The sequence below is a fragment of the Gobio gobio genome (assembly GCF_949357685.1).
Source record: "Gobio gobio genome assembly, chromosome: 17".
In the NCBI taxonomy this organism is placed as follows: Eukaryota; Metazoa; Chordata; class Actinopteri; order Cypriniformes; family Gobionidae; genus Gobio; species Gobio gobio.
The window spans coordinates 4,416,600-4,437,633 of NC_137110.1; the positions used below are offsets into that span (position 1 = coordinate 4,416,600).

General features: G+C 36.4%; 1 protein-coding gene across 1 annotated transcript in view; it reads right to left on the minus strand.

The window, feature by feature from the left end:
* uba7 (ubiquitin-like modifier activating enzyme 7) overlaps positions 1 to 21,034 on the minus strand; it is an 85,628-nt gene that overhangs the window by 2,663 nt on the left and 61,931 nt on the right. The window contains exons 23-24 of the mRNA XM_079840950.1: positions 4,466 to 4,567; positions 1,694 to 1,785 (exon numbers count right to left, since the gene is read on the minus strand). Of these exons, the coding sequence (XP_079697076.1) occupies positions 1,694 to 1,785; positions 4,466 to 4,567 (194 nt within the window). The remainder of the gene's footprint in view (positions 1 to 1,693; positions 1,786 to 4,465; positions 4,568 to 21,034) is intronic.

Genomic DNA, 21,034 nt, shown 5'->3' on the forward strand with positions numbered 1-21,034 from the left:
TTGTAATTTTTATACAAGTATTGAAATGTTAAATTTCTTGTATAAAAGTTACGAAGCTCTTTACAAAGCTGCTGTCACTTTAAGGCTGAATGCATGGACCCTATACACTGATACGCATCCAATATTCTCCCAACTGTTTACTCTTCTCTTTCTCCCAAACATTTACATTTTTGAACATTTTATGAGACATGCATCAAAGTGTAACTAAACTAATCCAACTAAACTAATCTTTAATCTTTTGAGAAAACTGAAACATACTTTTTAAGTATAGCCATGGGTGCACACACTGTGCCAAGGAACCGTCTTCTTCCATTTAGCTGTAAACTGATCAGTGTTAAAAATATTTTTGGGAAATTTCACATGACCCTATACAAGAGTGATTACGGATAGGCTGTCTGCAAAAAAAAAAAAAAAAAAAACCTTTAAAGAAGAAAAAAATCATCCACTGACTTTTAAAGCTGCTACAGAAACGACTTTCGACTTTGAGGACCTTGATAGAAATGTAGTGGAGTAAAAAGTACGATATTTGTCTTTCAAATGTAGTGAAGTTAAAGTAAAAGTATCCCTAAAAAATAATACTCCAGTAAAGTACAGATACTCAAAAAGTGTACTTAAGTACAGTACTCAAGTAAATGTACTTAGTTACTGTCCACCTCTGGCTGTGAATCAATGTATGAGATTGTTTATTTATGTAAGGGTGTGGTGTGGTCTGAAACTCATAATTAGAGGAACAGGAAGTCACTGTTATGCCTAACTAACACTGGTTATGTTCAGAATGCATCAGCTAACTGTACATTTAACCATTTAAATATATATATATATATATCATTAGTATAGTATAGTAGCATATGAAATGCAACATACAATACGTTTCAAATGTCACATGACCTCTTCTGCTTCATTTCTCACTTTAGAAGTGGAAGTTGAGTGCACTGCATTGGGGTCTGGCAAACAATGCAGTGTTCTCTGGTTGTATAATGGTTGCACATTTTGTCGAATATAGGAGGTCATACATATATAATATAAATGCACAAAATTCTGGAATATTTTATTGAGAATGATTTCTAAAGGATCATGTGACACTGAACACTGGAGTAATGCTAAAAATTGAGATATGCATCACAGGAATAAATTACATTTTACAATATATTCAAATAGAAATCAGTTCTTTTAAATTGTAATAATATATCAGATTATTGCTGTTTTTTTACAGTATTTTTGATCAAATAAATGCAACTTCTTTCAAAAACTTAATTATTCCAGACGTTTGACCTGTGCATGCTTTGCCAAACATTTCAAAGAAATGTAAATGAAGAAACGTCAGGAAACAACAGCACTTGACATAGGCTAATAAATGTATTTTTCTTCCCCTCTTAATTTATCCTCTGAGACTAATTTTGGCTCCAGCAGGAAGAGACCCAGGAAGGACCTTGAGGTCTATCAACAGATTGATGTTAGGTGCTCACATGCAGGAAGAGAAGATAATGACGGCTTCAGAAAAAAGCCATTAACCCAAAAATAAACATCTCAAACCAACGTCTCAAAATCGCTCCGTCTAGACAAACCTAACGATATATAGCTCTAGAATTCAGGTTATCATCATGCAGGTAAGCATTCAATATAGTGTGCAAAAGATTAATGCTGTGTGCTGTGAGTATTTGTCTTTAAAACAGCTGTATATCGGCATACACACCTCAGCTTCAGGCGATCAGCATGATCGGAGAGATCGCTGTATAACACAGCAGGGCCATAATACAAGCCAGTGATGCTCAATTTATGCTTTTCCTGAAATGAGAAATCAAATCAACTAGTTCAACACGCATCCATACATCCACATGCATGTGTGCTTTCATCTAAAATGTATGATTTTTGGAGTATTTGTAACTGTATAATTGATTGATTTCCTCTATAAACTATCAAAAATTGGAGGTCAGTAAAGGCATCTTTCCACAGACGAGTTAAGGAGTCTGTAAAGCGGCTCTGTGTCTGCTCAAAATTCTGTGTAGAGATGCAATGCCGCATAAAAGCAGACTTAAAATACGCCGGGTCTGACCCACCTCAGCCCCTAGTGTCAAAGGCCAAGCTGAAGCGGTTTTGATTCAGTGTCAAGTCATCTTTATTTCTCTAGCGCTCTTTTCACACACATATGCTTCAGAGCAGCTTTACACTGATGATAGGAAATTAATTCTGTTTTAGATGAAAAGCTGATTGTAAAAACTGATTTCAAAATGTAAAAACGCATGTAAAAAAACAAATGCACAAAAAGAAAATAATAATGTAAATATTATTATTATTATTATAAGTGTGAATCAAAAAATTAAAAGCGCATTTAAAAAAATAATAAGCATGATTTCATCTCTTAAATGTCTTTGGTCATAATTTAGATGTTTTTAAATCTAATTTCATCTTTTTTTCATTTCATAATTAGGACTTTTAATCATAATTTAGATTTGTAAGTCATAATTTGACTTTAAATCCAAAAAATTTATTTTTTATCTCAGAATCTTTAAAGTCCTAAATTCAACGGTTCATCTCACAATGACTTAGCATGTCGTATTTTTGACTTTTTATCTCACTAATCATAATTATAAGATAAAATGTTGAAAATATGATTTTAAAAGTCATAATGGTCGAAAATACACCATGCTATTATGACTTAAAATCATATTTTCAACATTTTATCTTATAATTATGACTTGGTTAGATATAAAAGTAAAAAATACAACATGCAATGTCATAATTATAAGATAAAATGTTGAAAATATGATTTTAAGTCATAATAGCATGGTGTATTTTCGACCATTATGACTTTTAAAATCATATTTTCAACATTTTATCTTATAATTATGACATAGCATGTCATATTTGTGACTTTTTATCTAATAATGAGGACTTTTAAAATCATATTTTCAACATTTTATCTTATAATTATGACATAGCATGTCATATTTGTGACTTTTTATCTAATAATGAGGACTTTTAAAATCATATTTTCAACATTTTATCTTATAATTATGACATAGCATGTCATATTTGTGACTTTTTATCTAATGAGGACTTTTAAAATAATTTTTTCAACATTTTATCTTATAATTATGAAATAGCATGTCATATTTGTGACTTTATCTAATAATGAGGACTTTTAAAATCATATTTTCAACATATAATTATGACTTAGCATGTCGTATTTTTGATTTTTTTTATCTAAGTCATAATTATAAGATAAAAAGTCAAAAATATGATTTTAATAAAATACGACATGCTATAATGACTTAAAATCATATTTTGACTTTTTATCTAATAATGAGGACATTTAAAGTCATATTTTCAACATTTTATCTCTTAATTATGACTTTATGATAATTGAAATGAGCTGATCAGTATTATAGTTGAATATTTAGTGTCCCCAACTGAACAAGTCAAAGCCAAAGGGGACAGAGGCGACGGTGGCAAGGAACCAAAACTCCATCAGAAATGAACGTGAACTTGTGCCGCCCTAAAATACGTCATTGTCATGACAACCGCCTTTCAGTGTCAGCTCAGGCGGCGCGAGAATCAAGAAGCGGGAGACAAAACATATAGGAATAGCTCCATATGTTTTCGAAAAAAAACAAAAACAAAATGTCTATCATTAAAGTAAAAGAGTCCTGTACTCACATCGTCAAGCAAACCACCAAAATAACAGAGTCGTCGTGTGTAGTCAATTGGCGTTCGCCGTTTGTAATCTTCCTTTGACGAGATCGGCAGATCAACACGCTGAAACATTTCCCTCAGACCCCCTGTGATTGTGCACTGTTATATTATATTCCAAAAATAATCTCTTTGAGAGCGATATTTGCTGATATATCTGCTGTCCTACCTGAAACGCTATCATTGTTCATTAGTTGTGACTGCTCCAAAGTGACTTTCTGGCTCTTAATCCTGAGGTGATATACCCGGTGTAATAATTTCTTTAAAGCATTTGTTCCAGCGGGCACAATTTTATAAAGAAATATAAAATAACAATACCGTATCAGTGCAGAATTATGAAAAACATCAAAGCGCCTATATATAGCACGCAGAGGAAATTCATTTAAAATTCCCTATTTTTGTTTATCATTTCATTATTATTTTTTTATTAATGTATTACACTTTGTTAAAACTGTATGTTCAAAGCATTGTTTCCCGTGATTTTAATTTCTGTGTAAATGCATATTTTTGTGATTTTATGGCGCTTCAGATTTGGTTTCGGTGCCGTGTTTGCGGTGTAAAGATGCCTTAACTGCATTAAACTGAACGAAAGCGACAGACTATTTATAAATGTTACAAAAGATTTCGGGTCACTTTATTTTCACCAAAAGAAGTCCAGTTCTGATGCCAGAGAAAAGGATTTTAACCTTGTGTAGAAAAAGGCTGGTGTGAGACTGAGTGTGAACGGTATCTGATGTCTCTAAGTGTGTGATGTTGACAGCGTGTGTGCTTTAACCTTAATGTGTTTCAGCAGTTCCTCCAAGGTCATTTCCTTTTGACCCTCACGCCGGCCCTGCACCAGGAAGTCGTCCCAGAGAGAGTACCGCTGCTCCGCAACCTGCCGAAAGACACGACACACCAGCTTAATAAACACTGACACACATTTGCACGCTCAGTTGATGGTGTGCTAGCTCTCCCATGCATACTGCATCTAGTTCATTAAGCCGACTGAGTATGCATGCACTACACTGGTGTGGCGTTAACAGCTGATATAGATCTTGTTAACCCTGCTGACACATTTGCAGCTCATGTCTTGGACTCAAATGGTCCACTCCAGGGGTCAGAGGTCATGCAGGACATGTGATACCAGAGATAGGGTAAGCAGAAGAAAACAGAAGAGAGAGAGAGAGACAAAGAAAACAGTTTTATAATATTTTGTCTGCTTTTATTGTATATTCAACCCCTTTCAACATTCACTGCATGTTAAAACATCACACTCAAACTGAGTATCATTAAAAAGATTTAAGACTTCGATATTTGACCACTGTTTATGATAATACTAGGTCACAGTGACATTCATTTATTAATTTATGTGAGGAGGGCAAAATAATAGATCTAGTTTTTTTAAAGATTTTGAATATAATAAAAACGTACATACGTACATACTGTATATTTATTTACTGCTCCAGTTTGTGTGTGTTCACATGGGGATCTTAGTCCAAAAGTGCGCATATTTGGAGAAATATTAATTTATTCACATGTTAGCTAAATATTTTGTCATCCAGAATACCATTCTATTAATTTCCCACCGAATTATGCAACTTGAAGAGCTGAATGAGCGTTCAAAGCACGCTCTGTCTCTCCTGTTCCTAGTTTGCGTCAGTTATCTAGCGTTCATTCGACAGCTGTCAATCATCTTACGCATTTCCATAATACCTGACGCCGTCCTGTACACTTCCTCATTCTGAGCTCCGTGAAAAACAAACCCAAATAAACATTTCTACATATGAAACAAGAATCTAATAAACACACGACTACCATAGTATATGGTTTGTGTGTGATTTTCATGCGATTTGGGTTATTTTCATATCAATAATGGATGTTTACATTATAAAGGTATAGCGATTAGCTGCATATAAAATGCTAATTAAACATTTCAACATAATTATATGACTAAAATCCAAATTAGATTGCGATTGGAAATTAATACAAACACTCAATGGTGGTTTAAAGTGAGTTTTGAGTGAAAGTGTAATAGTAATCTTTTAAATTGTGTTATGTAGCTTAATGCTAATTGTAGCTGTAATGCTATTCTATTGCATAAACTAATTTGTTAAATAATTCACATAAGGTCCCAGGAATATGCTTATTTTTGTTTTCTAGAAAGACTTAATAGGTCGATTAATGTATAGTTGAATGAAAGTGGAGTTGATGGGCAAGTCATGTAATGCCAGAATAAAGGCTAATAATGGCTGAATACAAATAAAAGAATAATGAAAGATAAAAAAAATTAATAAATAAAGGGCAATAACATATTTTATTAGCATCTTAACAGCTTTCTCTAAACACATGAAATAGTCTAAGCGGAAATGTTTCATAGAATTCATAGTTTGAGAGATATCATCCTTGTGGCTTCACTTTAATTGTGGTTATAAGTTGTTAAAATTTTGTTTTTTATGTTTGAGCTTATATATCTCCATATTAATAACAGTCTGAGTGATTCTTGAACCGTTAACTCAAGTGTTGGCCTTCTAAATATATGTTGGTTATCTGTCTATTCAGAATGACTTATGAGGAGCAACCTTTTTATTTTGGGTATGCCATTTATGTCCCACTTGCCAGAATGGAGGGTGTGCACTAGTAAGGGGTAAACACTGAAGGTTTGAATGCGTTTGGTCTTTCTTCACTGAAGTAGCTGTACTTGCTTGCCTATAAAAAAGCTGCATCCCACATGAACCGACTTGCTTAAAAGGACTTTACTAATACTAATCCTGAGGCAGAGTTCATACATTACAGTCAATTCTGTGTCCGTTTGAACAACAATGAACTCGGCTATACTGGTAAAAATGAATAGAGAACGTACTACACATTTACAACCATTTGTACCCTGCTTATAAATTATGAATGATAAATTCAAAAACTTTTCATCAGTGCAAAAGGTTTGCCTGAGGTGTAGTGCATGGAAATGTAAAGAGACCAGGTTTTATGACTGCCTCGGAAAGAGGAAGCACAGTACTGCTCAATAAAATCATCCATGTCTCGACTTGATCTTGCTGACACCATCTCAAACATAAGGCATGTGCAAGTATGTATAAACCCTCACCTAAAAATACACTGCTTGTGTCATCAAGTATAGCACTATATACAGTTCCCAAAGCCAGGCCTCACATTCTTCCAGGAGCAAATGCACTTGTGTGTAAATCTCCATTAAATCTCCACAGCTATGAAAGAGCTACAATTGAGCAATAAAATTGTCTTCTGGGTTAGTTCATTTTACCACAGACCTGAGACACAACTGTAGACATGCTAATCTGCTATATCACCTCCACTGGATTAGTACTTGTGTGTGAATTGATTGTTGATATAATGTATAATTGATGCACTAAGTCTTTGTTGTCAGGACAGATCTCGCTGTCCAAAAGTGGTAGGGGTCGAGTTCACTCTACAGTCCTGTAAATAGTAAGGCTTGCATATGCTTTCAACCACAGTAATTTAAAAAACACTCAATTTGTCATGCTGTGGCGACACTCACCACACTGCAAGGCATTCTTTGGAAGAACTCCACCCAATCTGTGGCCACTTCACTTTCACTTTTAGAGGTTTAAGTTGGACTTTTCCCTCACTCTGCACATGTTCTGAAGACTGGAATGTCTTTGCATTATTGACTGTAATGTGGTTAATATCAAGGACACCTAATACATATACAATCTCAGGAAAAGATGAAACCTCATTGCAAACTAACGCTTCTTGACTATGGGTCAGTTTAACCACACATGAAGGGGTATGACGACAGCATTTACCACTCTGTGGGAGGGTTAAAAATAAGCACGTAATGTGGAAACCCTTTAGTCTCTGGGAAAAAGGCAAATCCTATTTGAAGTCTTCTAAGCTTCTAGAAAGCGTCCTGAAATCCAAGCGTTTTTCGCATTAAGTCTTCATAATCCCGTCATTTGATTGTATCTGTTTTGCGGATCCACACGTCTTAAATGCTATGACTTGTCCATTTAAATGTCCAGCAAGGAAACATTCAATTGATCAAAAGTGACAGTAAAGATATGTTACAAAACATTTCTATTTTTTGTACTATTTTTGATACTCTTTAGACGTCCAAAGAGGTGGAGCTGGATGTCATTTGACTCTGCAGTGAGTACCACTTGATATAGTGTGAATGCGTTTACCAGGCCAAGCAAACTTTTCCGTAAAGTTACATATCAGAAATCACTGGTCTCAGATCAGGCATTAGAATTAACACGGTTACTCACATGTTGTGGCATTACTGTCGAGTCCATATCGTAAAAGTCTGATATCGCGACTGATTTCCCAAAGAATCCACAGTGAAATGTAACGAATACACATAAATAATGCTCAACTGAGACATTCACATTTAGTCCAGGCAAAGTAACTCATTTTGGAGACAAAAATAGAACTAATTGTAAAATATTTTTTTTCAGCTTAGATCATTTCTATGAGGTGTCCAGAACAACATACTAAAAGTCCTAAGAAATCCTAGTTGAGGAAATATGTTAAATTCTCATCAGTCCGAGATGTGCGCCATAAGGCCAGACAACAATAGACCCCAATGGGGCTATTTTTTTCCTTTACGCCTATCAAAGTAAGACTTTATACAATGAAAAATATCCATGAAAAGCAAATTTTTTTGTATTACAAGTTTCTTTGAAAATTGATTTTACTATGCAAATGAGTTATACACTAATCCTTTAAAATCCTAATAAAAAATCCAAATAAAATTTTATCCTAATAAAAAACAATTAGTCTGTCGTAGCTCATTCCTAGCATTAGGATCCTTTGGAAGGTGATGTTATTTTTAGTCCAGTGATCATGTATCGCTCTTCTCACCTCGTCATCTCACTAACACTCTAGTGGGCGGAGCCAAAGTTGCAATGATGAAGTAGGCGTTGATCTTCTTCTGCAGAGGCGGTCTTTCAATGATATATGACGTCATAAATTTGGCCTGATTTTTGAAATTACGTCACATCAGTTTGTTCAAGTATATCGGGCCTTAACTCTTACACGATTCCTCAAATAGCCTCCAAATCTTCAAGTAGTCATTTAGCCTATGCTTTTATCCAAAACAACATATACAATAGTTTCTTTTTTTTTGTAGAACACAAGGTACATTTATTAATACCCTGGCCATTCTTTGTAATACAATGAAAGAGTGAAGACTCCAAAATGTCAAGCTACACAATTCTAATATGGCTAGCTTTAATAAGTTTAAAGCTAGCATTTGAGCTTCCATATCAAAATTGAATGATGTAAACATTGTTTGTATGTGAATAAAAGCCTAAACTAAATCTGTTCATCATATAACCATGTCTCTTCAGAAGACTTAAAGCGCTTGGTTCAGATATTTATCAATTTATTTTATGACCGGTTTGAGTTTTGGGTGAACAGACTTTCATTGGAGGGACCGAAATCTCTCAGATTTTTCGAAGATAGCGAAATGACGACATGAGGCTGAGAAATTAATGATAGAGAATGTTAATTTTTGGGTGAACTATCCCTTTATGGTATTGATCAATGTGAAATAGCTTAAAAACAATATGATTGTAAACTAGAAATATTCTAGCAGTTCCTTCGAGTTTCAATGAAATCACTTATTTTTGAAATGCAGTATATCTTTCACAGAGCACTGTTCTGTTGCTATAGTCCATGGAGGATGAAACTATGAAGTCCTGGGCCAAACATGTGAGGTCATTATTCTCAGAATGGAGCACTGCCAACATTCTCATCTGTTCTTCATAAACTGTATCACAGGCTGCATTGTAAACTGGGGTTTTTCGCCCTTCAACATGTGTCTCTGCGGTGCCCATGCCAGAGAGAAACATTTGAGGGAACACACAACTGTTAAGCAACATGTCTTGAGGACTGTATGATGAATGCACTTACTATATTATCCAAAACAGAGACTTTAAAGGGGTCATGAACTGAGAAATCAAAATCATCTTAAGCTTTTGAGAAGAGGTCATCATACTATAAGAATATCCTGTGAGTTTCAGAACTGAAAACTTCCTTGTTAGTCCAAAAACAGCTTTTATAGAAACCACTCCCAGAGAACAACTCGTTGTGGAAGAAGATTAACACCTATTTCCTAATTGCAACTTTGGCCCCGCCCACTGGAGTGTTAGTGAGATGACGAGGAGAGAAGAGCGACTAAAAATAACATTCCCTTCCAAAGGATCCTAATGCTAGGAATGAGCTTATTTATTCTCAACAATGTGAATGTCTCAGTTGAGCATTATTTATGTGTATTCGCTACATTTCACTGTGGATTCTTTGGGAAATCAGTCGCGATATCAGACTTTTACGATATGGACTCGACAGTAATGCCACAGCATGTGAGTAACCGTGTTAATTCTAATGCCTGATCTGAGACCAGTGATTTCTGATATGATTCATGTACAGTCAGATAATCTTTGTCTGTGTGTCAGTAAATCAAACCAGTGACTAAACGCTCAACTTCACATTGTGTCTCTTAGTAGAGGAAAATAGTCTGTTATTTAAACATAGATTAAATTATTGATAAAGCGATTAAAGAACGCTCCCTTTATAATCACTGGAGCTGTCAATCAAACAGCACGAGTTTATCAGTGACTGAGTTCTGGACTTGAGCCAAAACTTCCGTTATAATCAACAAATCTCTTATTTACATCGTGTTTGCAGTTAGTAATGAAAGAAGCATTCGTGAGAGAGCGGAAATCGAGTTAAAGTGACGAGATCACAGCATTCATGAGCTCAACATGTCTGTGATCGGCTACAATGATCATCACGCCATAATTAACACTTCACGATTAGTTAACCTTGAGAGCTGTAATAGTAAAAACGTGCTAAAAGTTTGTGAGAGTTCCACATGTAATACTAGCTATTTCATATTCAAAGATGTCAGCCAATCACAGCAGTGGGCGTTTACACTGAAGTCTCACAGCAGCCAATCACAGCAGTGGGCGTTTACACTGAAGTCTCACAGCAGCCAATCACAGCAGTGGGCGTTTACACTGAAGTCTCACAGCAGCCAATCACAGCAGTGGGCGTTTACACTGAAGTCTCACAGCAGCCAATCACAGCAGTGGGCGTTTACACTGAAGTCTCACAGCAGCCAATCACAGCAGACACGCCCCTTCAAATAGAGCGTTAAAATCAGAGGCTAAAACCAGGGTAGGAAAAATGCCTTTTCTTTCTAAATGACAATTTTTGAATCATACTAACATTATAAATGCACCCCAGGAAACATTTTAAAACAATGCAGTTCATGAACCCTTTAAATCACAACTTTATAAAATGCGACTCCTGCAAAAGCAAAATGTTAAAGGGAGTACATCCAAAATATTGTGTATTTAGTGATGGACAAACCACTAGGAGCTGATAGGAATTGTTAAGCAACTGCTCGATGTGGCCTGCAACACAATGGTCGATTCTCAGAGACAGGAAACCTGACGCAAAGGGTGCAGAATGAGAAGTCGCCCCTTCCTGTGGAATAAAAATGGAACGGCTCACGTCCTCTAAGGTTTTGGGGTAGAAAGAATCATCGCCAAAACTATAACAATGGACTCATTCTCATAACCTATACACAGCTGTTTTTAGAGTTCGTTTTAATCTCTACACACTCAATGCCTTATGTAGAATAGAAACATTGTTGTTGGGGGAACTAAAATCTTTGCAATGATAGTTTATTACTGCGTTATCAAATGCTTCAGATAAACCCAACTTTAAATAGCCTTGCATGTCAGTCAGACAGACTCTTTCCAGTTCTTGGCCAGAATAAGATGACAAATTAAACTTTATCATGATAGTCTGGCTGTGCAAGACTAGTGTCTGTTCATTTTTATGAGTAGATAAGTCTACAGTCATCTTTCCAAGTGTGCTAATGGTTTTCTGTAGGATGTTTGGGAAACTACAATTTGTCTTATGACAGTCTTTGAAATTTCCAAACTTCGATGTGTTGAATCACCAAACAAAAGTCCAGTATATGCAAGCTGAAAGGCATAACTCAGGAAACACATGGCCCCTCCGGCCCCAAACAAACAGATGAACGATCCATTTCCTCTGGTTCTGTTTAACTCTGTTGCTACAGTATAAAAACGATCAGCTGATTTGCCCATGCCACTTCTTTAACGTCATGGCAGGGGATTCTAGAGGTGAAATGTGTCCTCTGACGCAACTGGGATCTCCTAAAGTCAATATGTGGCCTGAGGGGCAAAGCCAGCTGATCCACAATGCTCAGCCAAAACACTGCTGATAAACGCATTATGGGCACTAGAGATTGGGACTTGGCTGGGAACTTTGAAAAAATTATTATGCATGGTCTAGGGCATTGTTTCCCAACCACATTGCAGTAGTCAGGTGTGCCATGGAAAGTTATAAAATTACAAAAAATACGTACAAATAAAAGCTACAAATAAGAATATATCATTGCTGTCGCCCCAAAATCTTGAATCTCTATATTTTCGTCATTTTTGATTTATAAAATGAATGCTATTGATCATCCTTTACATCCATATGTGGGTTTTGCAAGTATTTAACCCCCCAAAAAAAACATTTAAAAGAGCTTGTTGTGACTAAACCTTGTAACTCCATTGGCTCCTCAAACTGTGAATCAAACATCATAAGCCTGCCTCCAATTAGAATTTGCCACGCACAATTGGGAAATCTCTGCTTGTTTGCAATGCAATGGTAAATAAAGAACTGATGTTTGAGCAAGTGCAGCATTTTCTTTAGCATGTCTTTAAAATTCTAACACATTATTTTGTATGAGCGCACGCACACCATTCAGTGTCTGTACTCGGCACTTAGCTACAACAAAATCCAGCCGCGCCATTTACCTCGTTTTTCATTAAATTTACATTGTAATTGTCTCAAATTGTGGTTGATTTACATACTGATTTCACCGTGCTGCAAAATATCTTTACCTTTACAATTATAGTTTAACTGCTTGAATAAAGCCTAAACATAGACCTATAGGAAAATACAATAAATAAACTGGCACCAGGTCATACACTTCAATGAAATTGGGAAATACCTTGAATTATATGATTTTATTTAGTTATCGTCTCGTTTTCGTCAGTGAAAAAAGGTTGTTGACGAAAATGATGACGAAAATGATTCGTCAACGAAATTAACACTGTTTGATACATATTAACAGCAGATATAGCAGTAGGTACTTGGTATATTACACTGCTTTCACTTTTGTAACGTAACACAGATCTAATGTTCACACAGGATTTCTGTACTAGCTGCATAAGTGCACAGACATAACCAACTGTGTTCATGTGAACTTTGTGCGTTTCTGACATAACCGTGTGCATTTGACGGTTTAATCGCACAAAACACATGAAAGAGAGCTAGTCTAGTTTAATAGCTAACTCACGGACGCGCCGACATCCCGCTCTCTGAGCACATGCATTAGGTGTGTGTGCTCAAGTTGAGAGGGATAAGGCGTTAAAACGCATGCAGATGATAATATTTCATGATGATGAAGAACTGCAATGTCACATGAGCGTGTCTGCGATAGAGATGATCATCAAAACAAACAGATGTATCATGTTTCAGTTTTCATTCGAGTGCTGTGAAGGCTCCGCCCTCTGGGGTGGGGAGCAGCAGCTCATTTGCATTTAAAGGAGACGCACAGAAACCAGCTCATTTTTCTCAAACCCCAAAATTGGCATTTTCAAAATGGTATATTAAATGATCTGTTAGGAATTTTGATCTGAAACTTCACAGACACTCTGGGGAAACCTGAGACTTATATTACATCTTGTAAAAAGGGGCATAATAAAAGTCTGGTGTTTGCGGTCTAGTTGAAGCAAATATACTGTGCATAGCGCTTAATGTATTGTATCATAAGATTTTTAACATGAGATTTCAATAACAGCGCCCATATAGCGGCAATAAACTTTATATCCTGTAAGTTGATGAAGAAGTAATGTGACGCATGCCTCAGATGCGACTGCTCCAGTGACAGACAAAATATATCTGTCCTTCACTGGTCAAAAACATTGTCCATTTGAGCTTTTCATGAAATGTTAATATTATAATAACATATGCAAGTGTCTGGCTATAGCTATACAAAGCCACAATGACAATGTGTTATTAAATACGATGTTCCGCCTGTAAGCGGAGAAAATTAATGCAAAATTTCAGGAGCATTATCAACTTGTAACTTTTGAATGGTAGTGTATGTTGCATTAGATCCACATTTATAATACACATCAATGAGAAAAGAGTGTATAAACCCTACAGTAAAGCAATGCGTTACTGTATGTTGAGGCATTAATGTAGGCACCTTTTGCTGTTTTCGTTCAACTCTCTCTCATCAACAAAAACAAGAATGATTGCTTTAGGTGCTTGAGGAAAAAGTGAGACAGTTGAAAGTGTGTCTGTCGTTAGGAAATGATTATTGATCCGTCTTACAGAAGCCCCCCCGGGGAGAACAACTGAGGGACAGATGGCCATCACTGAAACTCTTCTGAAGGACCTTTCGTGATGTTTGACCACAAGAAACAACAAGATGTCAGAGTGATGTGTTTAACACACACAATGGCCACAAAATGCATTTGGACACTTAAGTCATACTTAAAAATGCATGAACGTCATTGCATTAGACCAAAGAAATTTGCATTTATGTTAAAGATGGCACAAACACAATTTGCAAGCATAAAAACCTTCATCCGATATACAGAGGTGGCCAAAATTATTAGAAAACTTGGCATCTGGGAGTCATCTTATTGGGCCTGGATTTATTTTCCAAGAGGACAATGACCCAAAACGTTATTCTAACTATTGCCAGAACGGATGGAATCTGTTTTTACATTAAAAATGAGGGACTGGGCCCCTCAAAGTCCGGACCTCAACCCCATCGATCACATTTGAGGAGAATTGGAAAATAAACTGGACAGATCTATTGTACATTCAAAAGAAAGCCTTTGGCTTCAGTTGCAGAAGGCATGGGATAACACTAGTGTTGAAGTCCTCAGAGGAAATATATTGACTAAGCCAGAGAGATGTTGTAATTGCTGCTAAAGCTGGACATACCAAATATTGAAGTTAAAAGTGGATAAAACAGTACGACTCCCTTCATCTGATATTTGATGGACAGAGCAACCATCTGAAATCATGTTTTGGAGGCAAAAAAAAGGTCAATATTTTCAGATCTGTCAGGTGTCTTATGTCTCTTAAACACCAACTGATTGAAAGACATTCAGCAAAAATGAAGAGGGGAAAGTTGAAATAGTTAGCAAAAGCATGAAAGTCATATAAATGACACATTTTTAAGTGTGACTCAAATGTTTAGATACTTTTTAGGCCACTGTATGTAGCAAAATCAGATATCACAGCCTTCCAGATTATCCTTTCTCCCTTTAATCTCCGTAAACTCATGCATATCCCCTGCTTGAACAGAGCGGGGTAACAAAGGCTGAGGGGTGACAGCATGGCAGGCAGTCTCCAGAGGGTTTGACACTTACACTCCAGCTATAGCCCTTCTTACAAAAGACCCATTGACGTGTTAACAGAAGTCTGGCTCATTGTCCTGCCAATGAGGCGATCCCCACCTGACTGACGGCTCGTGCCAGAAGGAGTCAGTCAATGGAGTTTGTTTCCTACAAATGGTGCAGTTTGTTTGAGTGTCCCTTTGACTGACTGACACACACACACACACACACACTTGCAAGCCCATATATCCCTGTGCTGAAAGGATATAATTCTCCTTGGTGTAATCACTGGTCCCATAAATTCAGAAGCCTAATTACTATTGTCACACAAGTACACGACAACACGCTTTGAGTTCAGTGTGTTTGTACTGGTTTTTCCTTGTTTGGCTTACCAGTGCAATGAATACATCTCAAAAGCCCACTGATTGTGATCAATAATTGTTTCTGTGTTCATCAATATCATTGATTGGCTTCTATTAGCCAGACCAGGGGTCATGGGTGCCATCATGTTATGTAATGTAACACAATTGCATTAGACTGGACACACATGGGCACACCAAGCTGTTCATTTGCAATCACAGATGCATCATTAAATAGTGTTTATCTTATAAAAGAATACTGTGATGGTCTCAAATGGTAATATCAGGATATTTTATTATTATTATTATTTCACACAAAGTATTACCATAGTATTCTTGGAAGTACCATGCACTGTAAAAAAATATTTTTTCAGAGTTGTAAATAAAACAATGTTAAGTATGTTTAATGAGATAATTTAAAGGATTTATGCAGGTTTTATGAAGGTAAATTTAAAACCAATTAAGGAAAATTTAAGGAATAAATCAACATAACACAGCAATACGTTCTCTAAATGTAAATGTCTAAGCACGCAATAAGTGGCACTTCAAAGTCTGAAAATACAACTTCCAACAGATCTCCATAACTTTTGAAAATTAATTTGACAAAACAAATAGCTTAAGAAATTTGAGGTAAGAAATCTTGGAAAATCTTGTGAAAGTGAACAAATATCTGCTAAATGTGTTAATGCAAGTAATTTTCATACCCAATGACAGATATTTGTTCTTGTTTTAAGCATAAACTCACTTAATTTTGTTTGATTTCTCAGAAAACAAGACTTAAAAGGGTTAGTTCACCCAAAAATGAAACTTCTGTCATTAATTACTTAACCCCATGTCATTGGACACCCGTCAGACCTCCGTTCATCTTCAGACACAAATGAAGATATTTTAGTGTAAATCTGATGGCTCTGAAAGGCCTCCATTGGCACAATACACTTTACACTCTCAAGACCCATAAAAGGCACTAAAGACGTCGTTACAAAGTCCATCTCACTACAGTGGTTCTAAAATAACTTTATTAAGCGACGAGAATAGTTTTTGTGTGCAAAAAATCTTAAATAACGACTTATATAGTGATGACGATTTCAAAACACAGCATCATGAAGCTTTGAAGCGTTATGAATCAGTGAGTCGAATCATGATTCGGATCGCGTGTCAAACCTCCAAAATGCTGAAATCACGTGACTTTGCCGATCCAAACCGCTGAATCGACTCACTGATTCATAACGCTTGAAAGCTTCATGATGCCGTGTTTTGAAATCGGTCATTACTATACAAGTCGTTATTTAGGGTTTTTTTGCGCACAAAAACTATTCTCGTCGCTTCGTAAAGTTATTGTAGAACCACTGTAGTGAGATGGACTTTAGTCTTTAGTGCCTTTTATGGGTCAGAATTTTCATTTTTGAGTGAACTAACCCTTTAATTTCTTCATTTTGCATGTCAAGTAAATGTATCTTGATTTAAGCATGTTTAAAACAAAAATCCTGAGGAAGAACATCTTTTTTTGCAGTGCATGCAATTTCATTTTGCAATTAAATTTAGGGCCCTATGAAATCTGCTTTTTGTTTCATAGTTTATTCTGTTTAAATGTTTCTGGACTCTGCTTTAATGGTTAAATAACATTTGAATGATTTCAGTCCCGCCATTGACAGTCTAAGGCTAAGATAGTTTAGCTTTTAAGACTGGCGCTTAACGTTACCTCAGCTCTGCTCAGATGAATGAAATCTGACACTGCTGCGTCTGTGCCGTGACTTTCGTTCAGCTCACTCATACTTTAGTGAAAAGACACGTTCAGTTTTTAACTGTAGTGTTTATTCTCTAACTGAACGAAATTATTGTATTACTATGAAGATCAAAACGACGGTGTACGGAGAGGCCTCATAGGGCAGCGAAGCAAGTGCATTCTGGGAGTTGTTGTATTTCATCCACATGAGACAAAAAATACATTTTCTGTCTTTTCTCAGTCTAGAAGGCACCAAATTCAAAAATAATTTTCACATTTCTACTACATAAATGACCCAGTTTAAATACAAAGCGTAATGCTAAATCACTGAAGTTTCCCTTTAAGCTTTTCTTTGAGAAAAGAACAAAGAACGGCACTGAAGTCATTTTTAATAAAAGAAGATGTGTTCGAAGTTTTGCCGACCGGATATGGCGAAAGTCTATCAACTAACGTTAGCTCGGCTTCACCTTCTTCAATGCTCTGGTTGGTTGTAGCGATATCCTATTGCGTACAGAGGGAATCTGAAAGACAACCGTTTATCCCGCCCCTCGGATTGAGCCCTGCCAATGGTGAGCTCCCAGACCCAACATCTTGATGTCGGTCGGGCTTGTCAGGCTAGTCACAAAGCGTAGTGAGAACAGAACTGCGAGCAAAGGGAAAAAATCATGAGGCATTGCATTCCTACGTAATTGCACAGAGGCCATAATTACACAAAATGCTGCTGATGTTTGCCCTCAGCTGATATGGCAGAGGGAAAGCTGAGGATGGAGAGGAGAGCAGACAAACAGACAGGAAATGAAGCCGTGAGTCTGGTGAAGTGTGGAGGTGTCTGGATTCATGCAGGGACTTGACGTGCTCATGCCTAAGGCTAATAGAATGACGTTACAATGGTTTGTATATCAAGATTAAACAATAAAAATGCATTTTTGTTGTGGGAAGATTTCTGCCATTTTTGCAGGGCAGATGCTCACATTAAAGGATTAGTTCACTTTTAAATAAACTTTTGCTGATTATTTCCTCACCCCCATGTCATCCAGGATGTCCATGTCTTTCTTTCTGCAGTCGAAAAGAAATGAAGGTTTTGGATGAAAACAGTCCAGGGTTTTTCTCCATATAATGGACTTCAATGGGCTCCAAACGGTTCAAGGTCCAAATGACAGTTTCAGTGCAGCTTCAAAGGGCTTTAAACGATACCAGACGATGAATAAGGGTCTTATCTAGCCAAACCATCAGTTTCTGCGAGAAACCGAGCAGTATTTATGATATTATTTTACCTCTTAACAGAGGAATGCGATCGTCTCTGAGCTCCGCCATAACTTCCGGCAAGTAAGGTCAAATTAGATTGTGGTCATAGATGTATACGTAGATGCCTCATTAGCGCCTGCACGGATCAGTACAATGAGGCATCTACTATCGATATATCTATGACCACAATCTAATTTGACCTTACTTGCCGGAAGTTATGGCGGATCTCAGAGATAATAAGAGGTAAAATAATATCATAAATACTGCTCGGTTTCTCGCAGAAACTGATGGTTTGGCTAGATAAGACCCTTATTCATCATCTGGTATCGTTTAAAGCCCTTTGAAGCTGCACTGAAACTGTCATTTGGACCTTGAACCGTTTGGGTCCCACTGAAGTCCATTACATGGAGAAAAACCCTGGACTGTTTTCAGCTAAAACCTTCATTTCTTTTCGACTGCAGAAAGAAAGACATGGACATCCTGGATGACATGGGGGTGAGTAAATTATCAGCAAAAGTTTATTTAAAAGTGAACTAATCCTTTAAGAGTCCCATAAATGCAATAGAGTAGTCAATGAAATACAATCCCGATCAAAAAATGTGTTTGTTTACATGGATTCATGACCTATTTCAGTGACACAGATATTTTGTGATGTATTAAAACTAGGAACATGAGTAATGGCCCAGTTAAATTCTGTTCCTCTCTCTCACAAGTTACAGTTCTGCTTTCCACGATGTTGACGGAGACTCTAAGCACAAAGACTGCTAAAGGACACTTCCCATGTTCCGAAATTAACATGTGATCTTTCCAGCTGTGCTGTGATTAAATGCATGGGTCCAGAACTAGGAATGAACAGCAGACGAAGCAACACATGCTCAAATCCATTTGTGAGAGAGAGCAGCTGCCTTGAATGCATATTTATGCGAGTTGGCAGTCAGTAAAACACATGCAGCGCTCATGTGAAACATGCTTTCTGGAAACCTGGGTTTCACATTCAAATGGAATAAAACTAGATGAATAAAGTTTGATGACAAACTTTGAGGTTGGCTTCAGAAAGCCAGACCAGAAAGTTTGAAAAAGTAGTTTAAATGTTTTGAAGGCAATAAAGTCAATCAGAAAAACAGATGTTGTTAGCACAAATTAGCATGTTGTTAGCATATTTTAACCTGAACTAACATGTTGCTAACATGATTTAGCATGTTGTGAGCACAAATGAGCTTGTTTGTAGCATGTTTTAACCTAAATTAGCATGATTTAACATGTTGTGAGCACAAATGAGCTTGTTTGTAGCATGTTTTAACTTGAATCAGCATGTTGTTGACATGATTTAGCAATTGCGTGCACAATTAGCATTTTGCTAGCATGTTTTAACATTTTGTTAACATGATTTACAATGTTGCAAGCATTATTTAATGTATTGCTAACATGTTTTAACATTTTGCTAGTTTGTTGTACCATGTTGTTAGCATGTTTTAGCATGTTGCTTACATTTTTAACATTAATTATTATGTTTGCTAACATGATTTAGTTTCTCACTAACATTTTTAACAAGAATTAACATGTTTCTAGCATGATTTATCTTGAATAATCTTGAATTTATCTTAGCAGGTTACTTGCATTATTTAGAATGTTTGCTAGCACATTTTGCTAGCATGTTTTAACATGTTTACTAACATGTTTTAGCAGTAATTAACATGCTGATTGTATGAGTTAGCGTGTTTGCTAGCATGTTTTAATATGAATTCATGTTGCAAGCTTGATTTATCATGTTTCTAGCTTTTTTTTCTAGCATGATTTAATGCATTGCTAGCATAAATTAGCATGTTTCTAGCATGTTTTAACATTTTGCTAACATGTTTTAACATTGATTAGTATGTTGCTAACATGATATAACATTTCGCTTATGATTATTCGCAAAGATTATGCATTCATTTAATGAGCAATAACACACAGTCCAGAGCATTCCAAATAATTCCAGTTATCTGATGGACTTACAGTGGATTTGCAGGGCAAGGAAACACTCTTCATTTCCTCAGCTGATTATTTTTTGAGATAATGTCTTCATCATTTATGGACAGGGGATGCATCTAAAAAAGTGACAAATCCGTTCCAAGACACCATTGCCGGTGCTTACGGGTCTCTCAAATGCATTTCCAATGATCACTAGTGACCAATGACTTCTGAGTCATTCACTTTTGAGGGCGTCTTTGGACAAATGCTAGAGTAACCGAGCACTCAGTAGCTTGAGATGTTTGCCATGTGGGAATGACTGTAAAAGCCAGAGTTTTACTACACAATCTGTTATTATGGAGCATGCCAAGCCAATTGAAGATGGTATGCTCCAAACCATCCAAGAAACCCATAAACCGCTCACAGTTATTCTTGAAAACATGTTGCAAGTCTTGGTAGATTCACATTTCACAATGATGGAGAGACTCGAGAAGAAGTGACAACATGTAGAATGACACATTTCTGAACGGTTAGTTGATGAATTTATGGCTGATGTGGAGTTACTATCTTCAAGTCATTGATTAGCATATTCTGTCATGATAATCGATAAACCGTTAGTGTGGGAACTGTTGTAAGATACG